General features: G+C 41.4%; 1 protein-coding gene across 1 annotated transcript; it reads left to right on the top strand.

Moving 5' to 3' along the window:
- The first annotated feature begins 447 nt into the window (after positions 1 to 447).
- Positions 448 to 16041, top strand: LEO1 (LEO1 component of Paf1/RNA polymerase II complex). Its single transcript, XM_088462363.1, has 12 exons — positions 448 to 681; positions 2788 to 3660; positions 3867 to 3971; positions 4562 to 4656; positions 5624 to 5769; positions 5914 to 5998; positions 12149 to 12243; positions 12332 to 12466; positions 13286 to 13421; positions 14459 to 14642; positions 14884 to 14984; positions 15820 to 16041. The coding sequence occupies exons 1-12, from the start codon at positions 618 to 620 to the stop codon at positions 15919 to 15921; spliced, it is 2121 nt and encodes a 706-aa protein (XP_088318489.1). The 5' UTR covers positions 448 to 617; the 3' UTR covers positions 15922 to 16041.
- The last annotated feature ends 1305 nt before the right edge of the window (positions 16042 to 17346 follow it).

Raw genomic sequence — 17346 nt, 5'->3', positions numbered from 1 at the left:
AACATGTGTCTGTCATTAATACACCTGTGCACCAAATAGGAGATCTGGAACACATGCAGTTAGGGATGCACTGCTATAGACCATCAATAGGGTTAATTACTAATACTGTATAATAATACACTATCCAGTGCATAATGAGACCAATATGTACATATATGTCCATTGCAGTGCTAGGTTCCTCTTGTGTTCCTCCAGGCTCATGGACTTCACATGTTCAACAAAAACATTCAGCTCAGGCAAGATTACCCTACTGCCACAATGGTGGACCTGTATATGCTGGGAAAGTGTAATATATAACAACATGAAGAATCCGCCTCCTGCCTGCAGTGAGAACCATAACAGTGCTGTATGTAATACCAGGCAAGCATGTGCAGCTCCAGATGTTGTGGAGCCATAAGTCCCAGATCGTAGCACGTTGCCTTCTTGTAGCAAGAGCCCACATTAGTACAGCTGCAGAGGCACAGACAGAATTGGTGGTGATATCCTCCCTCCGCCCTCTGTGGCTGGCTGCTGTCTGTGTGAACCTGTGTCATCACTAATCACGTACAGCAGTAGCTGTACTTCCGCTTTCACGACGCCGGCTTTGCTTTGCGGCAGTATCGCGGCCAGGGCCGGTCATGGACATGTTGGAGGGGTTGTTCGGGAGCGATGGCGACTCTGATAATGAGCAGAAAGCTGACGGTAGGTGCCCGCGGGAGGTAGGGAAGGAGCAAGGGGGCACCGCTGGCCCGCACTGCATCACCTAATGCCCGGCTCTGCTACTTGGCTCATCCGGGTACTTTCCTTATGCTACTAGCTCTATAGGGCTGTATACTTCCCATCGTCTGCAGTAGTATATGCCGGGTCCACTCTGCTCGCCCAGCACACGATGGACACATGGGAGCTAATCTGGGTTACCCTATAGACTGCCAGTGTTACCTGTGGCATATGCCTCACATCATCTGGCAGACTTTTATTTATATATATATATATATATATATACATAACGTAGCCTGTAGTACAGATGGTCTTCCAGGTGTGTTTCTTATTTTTGTCTCCTTGTGCAAACTGGTATACACTTTGGTGTCAATCCAATTACTTGCGATGAACTCGCGGGTGCGAGTCATTGTGACAACGGGCACGCTTGATGGCAGCCCGGCTGCGCTTAAAAGTGCTCGTAGCCCAATAGGGCTCCGAGCAAAATTGAACAAATTCGGGCTCGGATCGGGCTGCGAAAGTTGCGAGCTGACGTTCTGCTGCTGGCATTTTTAACGCCATTGCAACAACAGCTTGCATCCTTCACGTATACTTTGACCCCTTTGTGTAGTGTAAAGTACAACAGATTTCAAACCAGCGATATCTGCTGTGATTTATATTAAAATCATATTTTATAAATAAGCTCTCATTGTGTATGATGTCTAGTGTGTAGACTTTATTTTTTAATTCAATACAATTTCCATAACAGTTGACTGTATAGTTTATTTTGCTATGGTAAATGTTACCTAAACTCTAAGGGTGCGTACACACGGGACGATCTGTACCACCAACAACATGAAAGATCTCTTTTATAGATCTCTTTCAAATGGTGCGTACACACTGGGTGATATTACTGAGCGATTGCACGATTACGTCATTGTAATCGTACAGTCGCTCAGTAATCGTGCACTAAAATGTAGGAAACGACCAGCCATGCACGCGCCTGCTGGTCGTTTCCGACATTGTCCATCGCCTGAACATGCAGGCCAATCTGCCGATGACGACAGATTGGCCATGTTCAGGAATGATGGAGTGTGCCTGCACTGAACGACTGATCGTTCAGTGTAGGCACTGCAGGGGATCAGGAACGACGGTACGATTAGAATGTCGTAAACGTACTGTCTTTCCTGATTGTACAGTGTGTACGCACCTAAAGAGATCTTTGAAAGATATCGTTCAGTGAGTCATCCTGCCACATCTCTGAACATGCAAAGTTTAGGATATCGTCCAGATTGGCCTGCATGAACGGATGATCATAGATATCGTTATTGTTCATGCGGGAACGCGCATCGTTGGTCGTTCACTGCAATCGTTGGTCGTTCACTGCATAAGAATGAAAGATCTATCGTTAAACTATATTGTTATCGTTCATATCGTAACGATATTTCTGTCCGTGTATGTACACTAGGGATGTGCAGGCTCGGATAGGTTCGAGTTTGCACGTGGAGTTTCGGATTTTTCCCTCCAAAAAAACGGAACTCAGAAAGAGGCAAAACGTCATCTTACATGGACGAACATCATCATTCCTGGACTTTTGTCCAGGAATGATGATGTTCGTCCATGTAAGATGACGTTTTTCCTCTTTCTGAGTTCCGTTTTTTTTGGAGGGAAAAATCCGAACTCCACGTGCAAACTCGAACCTATCCGAGCCTGCACATCCCTAATATACACCTTAACTGTAATTATGTAATCAAGGAAAAATTTATTTCCTAGGTGTTGACTTGCATTTCTCATTCTCAAACTAGCAGTGTAAAGAATCTGAATATAAAGACTGAGGTGTTTTATTATGTGACAGAAATGGGTTTTCCATTTTGTAACCGAAATACCCAATTTTAAAGCTCATTTTATCAGATTCAGATGTGTTCTTTCTTACTGTATCTTCAGTAGCGCCATATAGCCTCTCTCGGCTCGCCATGTCGCATGCAACTTGGCCACGCCGAGCGTCTTTTTTGATCAAAATGTGCTTTACTTAAACATTTTGTTATGGATAAAGCCATTTTCAATGGTTTAAATGTGTAATTCTTTAAAGAATAAATTTTTTTTTTTTTGCAGACTCCGATTCTGGGTCTGGCTCCGACTCAGAACCAAGAAACATTGGCTCAGTTAGTAACCCATCTAGAAGTGAGAGTGAGCGGGATGAGGACGATGATGGACATGCTGCTTTAAAGCCTAGCAACAAAGAACTATTTGGGGATGACAGTGAGGATGAAGCTGGATCTCCACATAGTGGTAGTTACAACCGTTCAGAAAGATCAGATAATCAGTCTGAAGTTAATGCTCACTCTGAACAAGAAGAAAATGACCAGTCAGATGCTGAACAGCACAGTGGATCAGAAAACTTTAATGATGAAGACGAGGATGGAGGGCACAGGTCTGACCACAGTAGCCGTCATTCTGATGCAGAAGGGTCAGAAAAAGATGCTCATTCGGACAATGAGAAATGGGCCAGGGAGGATAAAAGTGACCAGTCAGATGAAGAGGAGAAAATACAGAACTCTGATGATGAGATCCAGCATTCAGATGATGAAGGAAATCTGCATTCAGATGAAGAGAGGCCCAGGCAATCTGATGGTGAAGAGCATGAAGACCATCATTCTGATGAGGAGGATCGCAGGCACCACCATTCAGACGATGATGAAAATGAGAGACATTCTGATGACGAGAGGCAGCACTCGGACATAGAAGGGCAGGACCACCAACGATCGGATGATGAAGAACAAAGACTTCAAATTTCAGATGATGAAAAAGACCACCAGAGGACCGATGACGAGCTGCAGCATTCTGATGATGATGAGGAGGAGGAGCGGGAGCGCCGGCAGTCAGATGATGAACGGCGACAGCATTCAGATGATGAAGAGCTTGAACACCAACGTTCTGATGATGAGCAACAACATTCAGATGGTGAAAAACAAGAGCGTAAATCAGGTAACTTTTACTGTTTGTTTTTTTTTTTTTTCCCCCAACCACTGCTCTTTTATCAGTTCTTACCAGAATAATGTGTCTTGAATAGTTCCCCTTGTTCCTAGAGTTTACTGATGACATATTCCCAAAGTTGCTGTAAAATTGTAATTTAGGCTAACATTGTGATTATTTTTTTTTTATATATATATTTTTTCTTGTGCCTTTCACAGTATCGGGCAAAGGCAGTGACAGCGAAGAAGAAGTTGTGCGACATAGGCATAAGAGAGTGATAGCATCAGACTCTGAGATAGATAGTGATGGAGACACACCAAAAGGTATGGTGCACTGCTATAACACACACTGACATAGATCACTTTCCTCACATAATCAAGCTTGTATTTCAAGTTAATTAATCACAATAATTGTTAATTATTAATACATAGTTAAAAAAGATCTGATTTTATTCACTTATATACGTTATTATATATATTATAATTCTGATAATGTGGTGAGAAGGCAAGTAAAGGGCTACCGGTTTACTAACAGCTCATGTTGTGATCTAGTTAATAGAATGTTCCTAATAGTGTACATCTGTGTGTCACCACACCTCAGATATGTGTTAGCAGTATATAAGAAATGTATTTTTCTTACTTTGTCCCTATTTCTAGATAATCAGAGGGATATAAATACTATTAATGATAATGAGTAATGCTTATTTGGCATCTGGACATTTTGATTCAGTTGGTCTATGATTACTGTACAATACAGAAATGCTAAACTTTCCATCAAATCTATTGTTCAGAGATTTAACCCTCTTCTCCTCCCCCCTCATTTATCCAACACCCAACATAATTACATTGCTGTTGCATTTTTCTAGATACACCCCATTTATTTATTTTTACTATAAATGTTCTGTATTTAATAGTGGGAAACAGAGACGCTGCTGATCTGTTTGGAGATGCAGATGATATTTCTTCAGGCAGTGATGGAGAAAAGCCTCCCACTCCAGGACAGCCCATAGTAAGTACCAATAAACATCACTTACTCCATTGCATCTTTTAGTACATTTCCATAGATGTTGTCCAGATACATCACCGACATCTCAGTATGTTCTGTAGACGACAGCCACTCTAGGCTGCCTCTTCCTATGTGTTATTAGTTGTGACCCGTTCCAGTACTTCCCTCGTGAGTTTTAAAACATGTCCTCTACTCCATTCTCTGTGCACAGGCACAGAAGGCGATTATTGCATTTAGCGCATGGCAGATGTTTTATGAATCTTTGCATATGTTCGTTGTGCGGAACTTGGTTCTGTCACCTACTTGGCGGGAAGTAGGCGACTATAATGAAGTGCACAAAACCGTCCTGTCTTGTGAGAGTGTCAAAGGCCTGTATCTTATGCTCTGTGCGATTCTGAGTCGTACCAGGAAGGGAAGTCAGTTTCTGATGGGATCTTACTCCTAGCATGAGGCTGGTGCAAGTGCTGATATTAATGATGATGGTTGCGCCTGCTAGCATAAATCAATGGGCAGCACTGCCTTCCGCTTGTAGATGCACGAACACCCGCATTAGCCATATGGGTTCTCGCAAAAGGTAGTGAATCTGGCTTCCTTGGCTGCCGAAACTACACTTTGCGTGCGACTCAGAATTGGGTTCCGTATTTTGTTTTAGTATGTGCCTTTAGTTGTCGCCATCTCCGTGCCAGACCTTGGTGGATATCCTCAGTACATATACACATGTTGCCAATATATGTATCACATGTATCCAAAAATGTCTTGCCATATTCTTGTGTATATAGAGTTAGCAACATCAGTTTCATAACATCCCTCTATGTTGTACATGTCTGTAATTTGTGTTACGCAATTACGTATTAGAAGTTTATAAGCAAGTACTTGGTAACGAAATTATCTTATCTGTACAAGCCTGTGATACAGGAATATGCACGGGTATGTTCTCCTAATAACCGGTATTATTTGCGTGCTGCACCAGGATGAAAATGGGATGGATCAAGATCAGCCAGAAGAGGAAGCTGCCCCTGAGACCAGAATAGAAGTAGAGATTCCCAAAGTGAACACAGACCTGGGGAATGACTTGTACTTTGTAAAGCTTCCCAACTTTCTCAGTGTTGAGCCTAGGTAATACATTGCTGGGAAAAAAAAATAAATAATATATATATATATATATATATATATATATATATATATATATATATGCTATTCAAGTTGGATCTCTGTTTGCTTCATTATAGTCTTCTGACTGGAGTTATTTTTACAATTTAGACCCTTTGATCCCCAATACTATGAAGATGAGTTTGAAGATGAAGAAATGTTGGATGAAGAAGGTAGAACCAGGCTGAAACTAAAGGTATGTTTCTGTTATGCTTTTTTGGGGTGCTTAACCTTATATATGTGCAACATAATACTTCTGTCCACCAGTAAATTGCTCTCTGTTCCTGAAATGTATAAGACACGTGAATAGTCTTGAGCAATGGTTATCTTGTTTCTTTTTGGGGTGGTGGGATATGTATTAAATAAACTTTCCAGCTTTGAAATACACCATCACCAGATCTTATGGTCTTATGCCATGTTTGTTTTTTGATATGGAAACTTTGATTCAAGTTTTTTTGTTTTTAAATCTTGATATAACTTGTGCGGTGTGATTCCTACACAGCCTAAACTGGTCAGGCTTTGGTCACAAGTTCACTTCAACTTCTTTGGTTGCTAATGAGTATTGTAGAACTGAGCTGGAATCCATCCCTGTCTGTTTATTTGAGTCTACATTTGGTTCAAGTTAACTGTTATTTATTTATATATCTACAACACTCCACTCACTCACTCTGTCAGTCAGAGAGAGATGATGGGGACCTTTCTGTCTGACTGCCTTTGCATTTGCTAAATATGTTGTGTTTACTAGATACACTATGCTAGAGCGTGTTTGTATCTTTCCGGGAAAGAATCGATCGTTGGGGATTCTCTGCAGACAACCAGGCTCTATATCTGAGTCTGGAGGATGGTGTTAATGACATTTTTGAATTGGCTTCACACCAGTAGGTTTAGTTATGGAGACTCAATGGTAGAGAAACAAGTTTTGCTTTAAACTAATTGCCATTTTAAATCTAGTACGCTGGCTCCCGCAACCCCAGTCTATTACATGTGGCCCTTGGCAGTAACAATACACAAGTAACAGTTCACAGAAATCATGTGACAGCACGTTCGGAAACAAACGCTGAATTTTGGGAGGTGTTGTAAATGGACATGGGTAGCAACTCCCTGGAGCTGGATCACAGTAACCCAGTTACACATTTATCTGTAGTGTAGGTTGGATTGAATGGGATGTAGGATGGCCCCACAAATTACTTATTTATTTTGTTGTTGTTTAGAAACTGACTTTCTGTACACATGCAGCATCCAACCTCATAATAACTACTCCCTGAACTCCTCATACTCATTTATACAAACCAACTTCCTGGATGCCTAAATGTATATTAAGAACAACAGAATACATAACTGTCTATGGAGGCATCTTTATCAATGTGTTGATCAGTATAGATTTTTATTTAGTTTATGCTGCTTACTGTAATAATGAAAAGAAAATAAGTGCAGTTTATTAATAAACTATTGATGGGACACTTGAACGATACTAGGCTAGAGGAGTAAGGGTTAACTTACCCTTACTGAAACTTGCTTGGCCAGTTTCAGAAGATAAGTGTGCCCCAGCTAGCCAGCTTGCAAAAAAGCAGTGTAACTGAGAACTCAGGCAAAACTCAAGTATTGGGTTAGTACATGTACCACCGCAGTGTTTGTTAAATAGCCTTCCCCAACAATGGCGTTATCTCAATTGACTCTTCACCCCAACAGTATCCCCTTGAAGAATAGGTCATAGCCTAGACGCCAAGTTACACCTGTATTCACCGATCATAGGGCTTTTTACCCAACTACAGTTAGGTCCATATATATTTGGACACTGACACACTTTATTTTAGCGGTTTCCCAAAATATATTTAATTTACAGTAATAGTCTGCACTTTAAAAGCATATTGGCTTTCATTTGAGGGATTACAGCTGTTTAATATATAGCCGCCTCTTTTTCAAGGGATCAAAAGTAATTGGCCAATAGACTCAAAAGCTGTTTTATGGCCAGCTGTGGGCTATTCCTTTTGTTATTTCATTATCAATTACGTAGGCAAAAGGTCTGGAGTTGATGCCAAGTGTGACTTTTACATTTGGAAGCTGTTGCTGTGAACCGACAACATGCGGTCAAAGTAGCTCTCAATGCAAATCAACAGTCTGGTACAGTCTGATAAAGAACGCACTGGTGAGTTCGGCAACACAAAAGGCCTGGACTTCCATGGAAGACAACAGTTGTGGATGATCGCAGGATTCTTTCCATGGTAAAGAAAAACCCCTTTCTCAACACCCAGCCAAGTGAAGAACATTGTCCAGGAGAAATCGGTATGTAATGCCGGCTGTCGGGATGCCTCCTGTCAAAATACAGACAGCGGCATCCTGATGGTTGGTATTCCGACAGGGGTCAGGTAAGTATACCTGCCCTTCCCCTTCTCTCCCTAACCCTCCATTCTTGTAGCCTAACCCTCCCCGTTAGTGCCTAAACCTAAGTCTCCTCCATTTGTGCCTAATCCCCCCCCAAAACCTAACCCCTTACGATGCCTAAACCTGCCGGTCTGATAGCTACATCCCGTCCAGGAGGTAGCTTATCATTATCCAAGTCTACCATAGAGAGAAGACTTCACGAGAGCAAATACATAGGGTTCACTAAAAGGTATAAACCATTTCTAAGCCTCAATAATAGAAAGGCAGGTTAGACTTTGCCAAAAAATATCTAACAAAAGCCAGCTCCGTCCTGGAGCAGCATTCTTTGTACAGATGAATCTAAGATCAACCTGTATCAGAATGTTGGGAATAAAGTATGGAGAAAGCTTGGAATGGCTCATAATCTGAAGCATACCACATCATCTTTAAAACATGGTGGAGGTAGTGTGATGACATGGGCTTGCATGGCTTCCAATTGCACTGGGCCACTACTGTTTATTGATGGTGTGAAAGAAGACAGAATCAGGCAGGTGAATTCTGAATTGTATAGGCATATACTGTCTGCTCAGATTCAGCAAAGTTGATTGGACGGCGCTTCACAGTGCATATGGACAATTTACCGAAACATACTGTAAAAGCCAGCAAAGAAGTGGAATATTCTGCAATGGTCGAGTCAATCACCTGATCTCAACCCGATCGATCATGCATTTCACTTGCTGAAGACAAAACTAAAGACACAAAGACCCACAAACAAGCAACAACTGAAGACAGCTGCAGTAAAGGCCTGGCAAAATGTAACAAAGAAAGAAACCCAGCATTTGGTGATGTTTGGTTCCAGACCTCAGGCAGTCATTGTTTGCAAAGTAGTAACAATTAACATTTTGTGTATGATTACATTAATTTGTCCAATTACATTTGAGCATCTGAAAATAGGGGACTGTGTATACAAATTGCTGCCATTTCTGAATGCTTCATACAATATTTTTGTTCAAGCCCTTGAACTAAAGCTGAAAGTGTGCACTTCAATTGCATGTCCATGGTTTCATTTCAAATCCATTGTGGTGGTGTACAGAGCCAAAATTATGAATATTGTCAGTATCCAAATATATATGTACCTAACTGTACATCCCTTGCACATGGCTATTTTTATGCCAAACAAATCAAATGCTCAATCTACTGGCAGGTATAAAAGATTGTAGGCCTGATTCAGCAAGGAACGCAGTTGCTAATATGCACGCAATGAGGCGGTTGTTGCATACTACGCATGCATCGCAGTGCGCGAACCAACCACTGCGATAGGGACTGCAGACCCATTGCAGAGTTATCGACAGGAAGCGGTTTGTGGTTGGCGACTGGGGGACTGGCGAAATGCAGGCGTGCCAGTGTGGTTGAACGCCGTTCAAGGGGCGTTCAGAAATTATCCACTACGAGACCTCATAGTGTGCGCGTGGAAATTAGCAATTTCTGAGTAAGGTCAGAGCTTGTGCAAGTGTGCGAAGGCTGCGATGGTACTCAATTGTACTGATGTTTTCGCAGTCCTGCTAAACATTTCGGATGTGTGTGTAAGGTAAACAGGGCGTCCTTATGTTGTGCTAAGATTGCAGTGGATTGGCATACTATTGCAGTGAGACTGTGTGTGTAATCGTTATTGTATTTGCAGTTGTGTTCCTTGCTGAATAAGGCCCTGTGTCTGCTTAGATTGGGCTCATAACCTCAACCAGAGTTCCAACAGTAGTGGTTAAGAAAGAAATCCCAAGGCAATCTACATGCTTAGGTCAGGGCTCGCCAAATCCCGGGGGCCAGGTCGCCATGGCTACTAGATTTTGCTACCTGGCTACTAGATTTTGCAGTGGGGGAGGAAGCATATCCTCTCTATCCTGGCCTGCTCTGATCCCTGCTGTCTGTCCCACTCTACACTGATCCTCCTGTACTTCCCGGCTGACAGCTGCCGGCGGCTGTCTACTGTCTCCTATCTCCGGTTGCATAGAGCTTTCCGGTAGTAAGATCTATGCGTGGCCAGGGATTGCGGAGCAGCTTCAGAGGGATAGTGGTGTGACCACGAGGGGAGGGGGATTTTGTTGTACTTTCTGGCACCATTATTGTATATGAAATGTGGTCAGTTATTACTGCAGGGTGGGGGGTGGAGCAGGGGAGCTGTGCAGAGCAGTGAGGGGGCCTCCATTTTACTGTATCCATTCAACTGTGACCATTTTATGGACTAGTATAGTGTGTATAACAGTTGCATAACACACAGAGCTGTGCTCCTCACTCCTGTAAAAAAAATTTTTTTTTTGGGGGGGGGGCAGTGGTCTGGCTCCTACACTTTCATCCTGGCTGCTAGATTTTAGAAAAATTTGTCAAGCCCTGGCTTAGGTCATATTTCTACTGCTACAAACAGAATGGAGAGGATATATCCCACACCTGCATGTGATGAGAAAAATCGAGCTTACAGACAGAAGATTAAAGACTTTCTCAGAACTCGTACTTGCCCTCAGACAATCTAGAAGTATAAGAAATATAACTTGGTCAGGATTTTCCCTTATAGCTACAAAAAAGGTTACATTCCATATAAACATACAGTATTGGTGCTCATCTAGAGGTGGACTCGCATGCACACAGAGAGCCTGATTCACAGTTGGGAGCAATTAACCACTTTAAATGTCATTTTTTACCCCCAAAAAACGCTCTGAAATTGTCTGTTTATTTTAGGATTGAATTATGTCAAGAACATATATTATTTATCCAAGGCAAAATTTATTTATTTTTTGAAACCCTTAACCTAGATTTTTACTATATCCGTCATTGATATATCGGACTATCGATCTTTGGAACATTGCGCCCATTGCGACTTTGATTTCCCCAGCAGCTGCTCCTCTGAGAAGCTGTTAGGTACACACTTGGGGCGAATGATAGGTGTCTGTATTTAGATGCCTATCTTTATGCCCATGCCGGGCTTTAATTCTGGCGATTGGCATTTCGACCGCCGGTATCCTGCCTACATCCCAGCCACTGTGCATGTTTGACAAGTTGCTCCTTTGTGACCATGTCAGTTAATGCACAGCCTGGCGTGATCGCAAACGATGCGACCACACCAGGCCAGTGGTTAAAAAAAAAGGAGCAATTTGCACCTTGGCAAAACCATGGTGCACTGCGGGTAGGGCAGATTTAAAATGGGCATGCAGAAACGTAAATACATTTGCACCCCTTGCATTGCAACACAGTTTGCTCCAGGAACAAATTACTCCTGGTTTGTACACTGGTAAATAAGGCATGCAAGAACAAACGCAGCACAGGTGGCATAGTGGATAACCTTACTGCCTCATAGCACTGATCTTATGAGTTCAATTTCTGGCCTTGGCCAATATGTGGAGAATTTGTATGTTGTTCCTGTGCTTTCATGTATTTCCTCTGGGTACTCTAATTTCCTCCCACATTCCAAAAATATACTGGTAGGGTAATTGGCTTCTGACAAAACAACCAGAGTGTGACTGTGTGCACATGTTATAGGGAACACAGATTATAAGCTATTCTGGGACAGGGTTGATGTGAATGACTAAAATATTCTCTGTAAAGTGCTGCAGAATGTGTTATATCTAAATGACTGTTAATAAAAAAAATAAGAATATGTTCAATTCCATCAATATCCATCCCGCTCAAAAACAGATGTATATCAGCTGTACAAGTGTGTATACTTCCGCTCCATGATAGTATAGATATGTGACTTGCCAGTGTTGGTAGTAAATGCTAAAATGACATTACCCTATTTGTCCATAATAAAATGCAGGTGTCATATACACAAAATATTGTCTTGAGTTATAAAAAATTGCTAGTTATGTTTTTCTAAATAAATATATATTTAAAATTAAATTAAATGGAAACATACGTAGTTCTCCTCTTTTTAAAATTAAATTGAAAACTTCTTCCTTTTATGTAAGTATTTTTTTAATTCTTTCCTTCCAAATAGGTTGAAAATACAATCCGATGGAGAACGCGCCGGGATGAAGAAGGAAATGATATTAGAGAGAGTAATGCACGTATTGTTAAATGGTCTGATGGCAGGTAAGTTTCATGATCCTTCTGGTAATATTGCTCCTGTTATTATTTCCTTGCTTTTGCATCATCATCATCATTATTCTTATTCCTATAGCATGTCTTTACACTTGGGGAATGAGGTTTTTGATGTGTACAAAGCTCCATTGCAAGGGGACCACAACCATCTTTTTATCAGACAAGGAACCGGTTTACAAGGTCAGGCTGTATTTAAGACGAAGCTTACATTCAGGTAAGTGTACTTGAAGGAGCATTGACATTAAGCACTGCGTCATAATTGTGCGCTATAAAAATAACTCCATAAATAATGTTGCTTAATGTTATTTAAAATAACATCAAGATCTGTTATCTGTTGTTCTTCCTCATGTCAGCCACTTGCCCTTTATAGCCCTTAAGTTTCTAATGGGGAGAGTTCTATACAGACTTTGGTGGAGTCTGTATAGAATGTGTTCTTAATCTAGGAGTCTCCTAACTTACCAAGTCAGAAAAATCCCATGGGTAACATCTAGCATGCTCAGGCGATGCCCAAATGTAGCCAGATATTGGCCATTAAGTAACCATATTGTATTGCTACACTAAATCCAATATTAATCGGGACTGATGGTCATTCGGTACAGCCTGTTAGGTATAAAATGGCTAAAGTGGTTCTATAATTCCTGGAGTGTAAGGGTAGTTTCAAACTAAGTTTCAGATTGAAAGAAGTTTAGAGTGTTTGATATAGGTTCCCAAGAGAGCCATGTTTCTGGTTATTTTGGAAGTTGCAGTGGCTTTAGTTATTAAAGTGTTATGTGCAGAGATGTGCTGTAACCCGTAGTAACATAATAAAGATTAATGTTTTCCTATTCTAAACCATAGAAGCAAAATTACAGCAGAAATGGATTGGTTGCTATGGGATACAGCACAATTGTAACCACAACACTATGTTATTAATGAGTTCACAATGATCAACTATTCACTGCCTCAATACACCCTCTTGGTTTTTACATTCAGTATAAGTATGACTGTGGCAAAGCCCTCTGATATTTGTTTTCATTGTCTTCATTCTGCTTAGGCCTCACTCTACAGACAGTGCCACTCACAGGAAGATGACACTGTCTCTTGCAGACAGATGCTCTAAGACTCAGAAGATCAGGATCCTTCCAATGGCAGGACGTGACCCAGAGTCTCAGAGAACAGAAATGATTAAGGTACAGTAGTAGACATTTATTCATATAGAATACATATGATTGACCGGCGGCCGGGATGCCGGCTGTCAGACTGACATGCTGCATCCAGATGTTCAGGAGCCCGACAGGGGCCGGTAAGTAGCAACCCTCTCCCCAGTGGTGCCTAAAGCTAATCCCCCTTCCCTTCTCTCACCCTAAACCTAACCCTCCCCAGGTGGCACCTAACCTGCATACTTACCATCGGGATGCCGGCGGTCAGGATGCTGATGTTGGTATCTTCATCACTTCGAGATGGTGGTGTCAGTATTCCGGCGTTGGTATATTGACGTCCGACATCCCGACTGCATCCCATTAATATTAATTTCATTGCTTCTTTCCCTTTTATTCACTGAAATACACCTTAAACATGAGACAATTTCAGTATAAAGGGTAGTCCTTATCTTTTATGTATATTTTTACATGTGAAGTTGCCATTATATCTATTTTTATTTTTGTAAGACATTTATTCCAATAATTACTCCACAAACACATCAGTACCTGCTATTCCTCTTACATATTTCAAAGTGACATATTTGCGTTCAGAACTTTCTGCAATATAATCAGCACTCATTTAGTGATAACTGAATTGAATATTTAACATTTTTGAGAGCTCAACATGACATTTACTGTAAGCCCTGTACATAACCCTCCTCCTTTCTTAATCAATACTTAGGTCATAGTGCTGGACTAAGTAGCTATTTCTTACATGCATCATGTTAGTGAATGTAAAATGATACCACCGGGCAAATTCAGTTAGCTGTAAAAGTTCCATAGGTACCGTGTGTACTAATACTATGCAGTATTTTAGAGCAGAAAAACCCAGCTTATTGTTGCTCTTATACCATAGAGGTGTGGACAGGAAATCCTAAACAGCACATGTATGCAGCCACACATGGTGTGAGGTTCAGATGGAACCTACAGCTAATTGAATCTGGCCCTGTTTGTATATCTAAATGATTTTTCTTGAACTGTATTCCAAAATGACAACATTTTTAATGAACTTTCTTGTTTCTGGTCAGAAAGAAGAGGAAAGGCTGAGAGCATCAATCCGCAGAGAGTCACAGCAGCGCAGAATCAAGGAAAAGCAGCACCAGCGCGGTTTGAGTGCAAATTACCTGGAGCCTGACCGATATGATGATGATGAGGAAGGAGAGGAGTCAATAAGCTTGGCAGCCATTAAAAATAGATATAAAGGGGGACGAGGTAAATCTAATTCCAAAAATCGCGTACTTTTCTTTTTTTTTACTTTTTCTGTACAACGTCTATAGACTGCAGCAATCTTCAGTGCCAGCAAAACAATGACAGGAGGAGTTTCTTTTGAAAATAGCTGTTTTAGATCAATGGGTTTATCAGTTTCTTTGGAGAAACTGCAGATAATTTTGAGACAAATGTTTCCATTTGGCATATTAAACTTTATGTAACAAGACTTATACCTGTGATACAGAGGAGCGAGCCCGCATCTATTCATCTGACAGCGATGAAGGCTCAGATGATGACAAAGCTCAGCGACTAATGAAGGCTAAGAAACTTAACAGCGACGAGGAGGTGAGTCTATCCATCTTTCTGTTTTTGTTTTTGTTTACATTTAACAACTTTTAAAGGGATTTTGAGACAGTTGGACTTGAAATAATATGTCACAGTCCTATAAGTAGAGTCTCACACTCTGCTCCACAAAAACCATATATTCAAAGAGGAATGGATAGCTGGTTAGAAGAGATTCCTCTGGTAAGCTGTTCTGCTCATTTGCTAAGCTGACTTGTCTATGGTGTTTGTAACTGTTAACTTCATTGTGGGTTTCTGGCTACATACTGTACTTCAGGTATGGTATTATAACTATCGGAATGTTTAAATAAAATATCCAGAAAACAACATAAATTTGTAGTGTTGAATTCAGCAGCGGACGCTAATGTGATCGCAGCTGAGTTTTCGCATGGAACGCAGCTGCGAAAATAAGCGAATGCCTGCCAAAGCTCAGCCGACATAAAGACGCCCACTACTGCTTTCTCTTATCCGTCCAATGTCGCTCTTCTGCGTAAACATCGGTACGATCAACGCACATCGGTCAGTCACAGAGAGCTCTAATTTACACACGCCCATGAAACAGCGTTCATACGGTCACACGTCTGCGTTCTTCTGACCGACCAAACGCTGACAGCCTGTCACTCACTTTGCGATGAATTCCTCTGTGTCCATAATCGCAATGCAGTCGTGCACGCGCAGTGTGTCTCATACGCATGAGCGATGGCAAACAATCACTCAATCTGCGTCCGTAATAGCCATTGCGTAGGCTGCTGAGTCAGGCCCTGAGTACTGATAGAAAGTTCTGTTGATTTCATTCACACGTAGCAATTTTTTATTGTGTGTCTTGTCCCTTATTCAGTTAGGAGAACCCTCAGCAAAGAGAAAGGCAGACGATGAGGACAAAACAAACAAGAAGCACAAGAAATATGTAATTAGCGATGAAGAAGATGAGGATTTGTAATGTGTGTGTGTGTGTGTATATATATTTTGGGCGTACGTTGTCCTACGTTGTAGGTCATTTATTTGTTTTTGTTACTCCGGCAGTAATGCTTTTTGAGTATTAAATACATTTACAAAACAACCTTAGTCCATTGTTTGATTTTCTTCCACCCATCTGTAATGTAAGGTAATTTCTAAAAATACAATTTCTCCGCATCCACTGGACTACCCTGGAACATCATGGGGGTAAGGGGTGCAGGGAGGTTGGATATTCTACATTTGTTGGCATAAAGCCTCTCCTGTCTTTGAATCTTAATTGTATAGATTGCCCATCAGTGTCAAGTACTTAATTCAGGGTTGTTTTTGTGTTTTTGTTTTTTCTTCCATAGAGATGTTTTGTTTTTGTTTTTTTACATTCTATATTTGGACTTTCACATCGGAATCCCTCGGCCACAGCTTAGGAATTTCATACCTGTTCCAGATACCCCTCTAAATTTCCTTTGTGCTCATTCCAGGGGGCAGATGCCTCGGGGATGACATGATGATATGAGAGTTGTAGGCTCAGTGCCTGTGCTTGCCTGCATGTTCACCTTTTTAGGTGATGGAGCCATCCTGCACCCAGTCTATGGCTGAGGCTATTAGGGTTGTAAATTGGGAAGCAGATTTTCTCAGCAGACAAACCCTTTGCCATGATGAATGGTACCCTTGGAGGATTTAAATACCTGGTGGACTGGTGAGCACATTCAGTAGTTGATATGATTTCCTCTTGGATGAACCCATAGTGGAGCACCTTTTGTTCCAGGTTTAGGGAACCAAAGTGCAAAATTTCTTAAGAGTGATGTATGTGCTGCCTTCATACAGGTAGGCACTTCTGTAACTAAAGACACAGGCAACTGAAGTACTCTGAAGAGAGAGAAGTAATGTACACGACACCGACAAAACCTCAAAAAATACATGGTTTTAAAGAGAGAGCTTTTGTTAATGAGGATGGGGAAGGGCATGATGACTTTGTTGAGTAGGAATGGGATTAATATTGATGTTATACAAGTAATTTGTAAACTAAAACTCATATATAAACAGCCAATAACCAGCACGGCATTCCAAATACTGATGCTCTCTACTTGTAAGCGGTTCCCAACTGTGTTATGAAAGTTCACAACTTTGTCTGGTCCGCTTTTCTGTGCTGAGATTTTCCAGCATTTAAATAAGAACCTCAATAAATGTGTCCAGATTTACCTAGCCAAGACTTTTAATTAAACACTATTTCTACTTCAGGGTCCATAGGGTATCCACAGGATACCTTGGGGTATAGGTGATGGAGGCAGACATCGGGAACCTCATAGTTAAAGTTTTCAGCCTCCCAGGATGCACTGGGGTCCTCCTATACCCCGCCCCCGAGCCAAGGCAAATCCGTTTTCGTAGGTGCTCGGCTCGGAGTCTGTTGACC

Source organism: Taudactylus pleione, unplaced genomic scaffold, assembly GCF_031769625.1.
Source record: "Taudactylus pleione unplaced genomic scaffold, aTauple2 ptg001207l, whole genome shotgun sequence".
NCBI lineage: Eukaryota > Metazoa > Chordata > Amphibia > Anura > Myobatrachidae > Taudactylus > Taudactylus pleione.
Note: the sequence above shows the minus strand (reverse complement) of the source record. Positions and strands in the feature narration are given on the sequence as shown.

What these genes read in the sequence shown, in the direction of transcription:
- LEO1 (XM_088462363.1), top strand. Translation starts at nt 618, where the DNA reads ATGGACATGTTGGAGGGGTTGTTCGGGAGCGATGGCGACTCTGATAAT. An exon ending in AAAACAAGAGCGTAAATCAG is followed by an intron (nt 3,661 to 3,866) that starts GTAACTTTTACT and finishes TGCCTTTCACAG; the next exon opens with TATCGGGCAAAGGCAGTGAC. An exon ending in GTTAAATGGTCTGATGGCAG is followed by an intron (nt 12,244 to 12,331) that starts GTAAGTTTCATG and finishes TTATTCCTATAG; the next exon opens with CATGTCTTTACACTTGGGGA.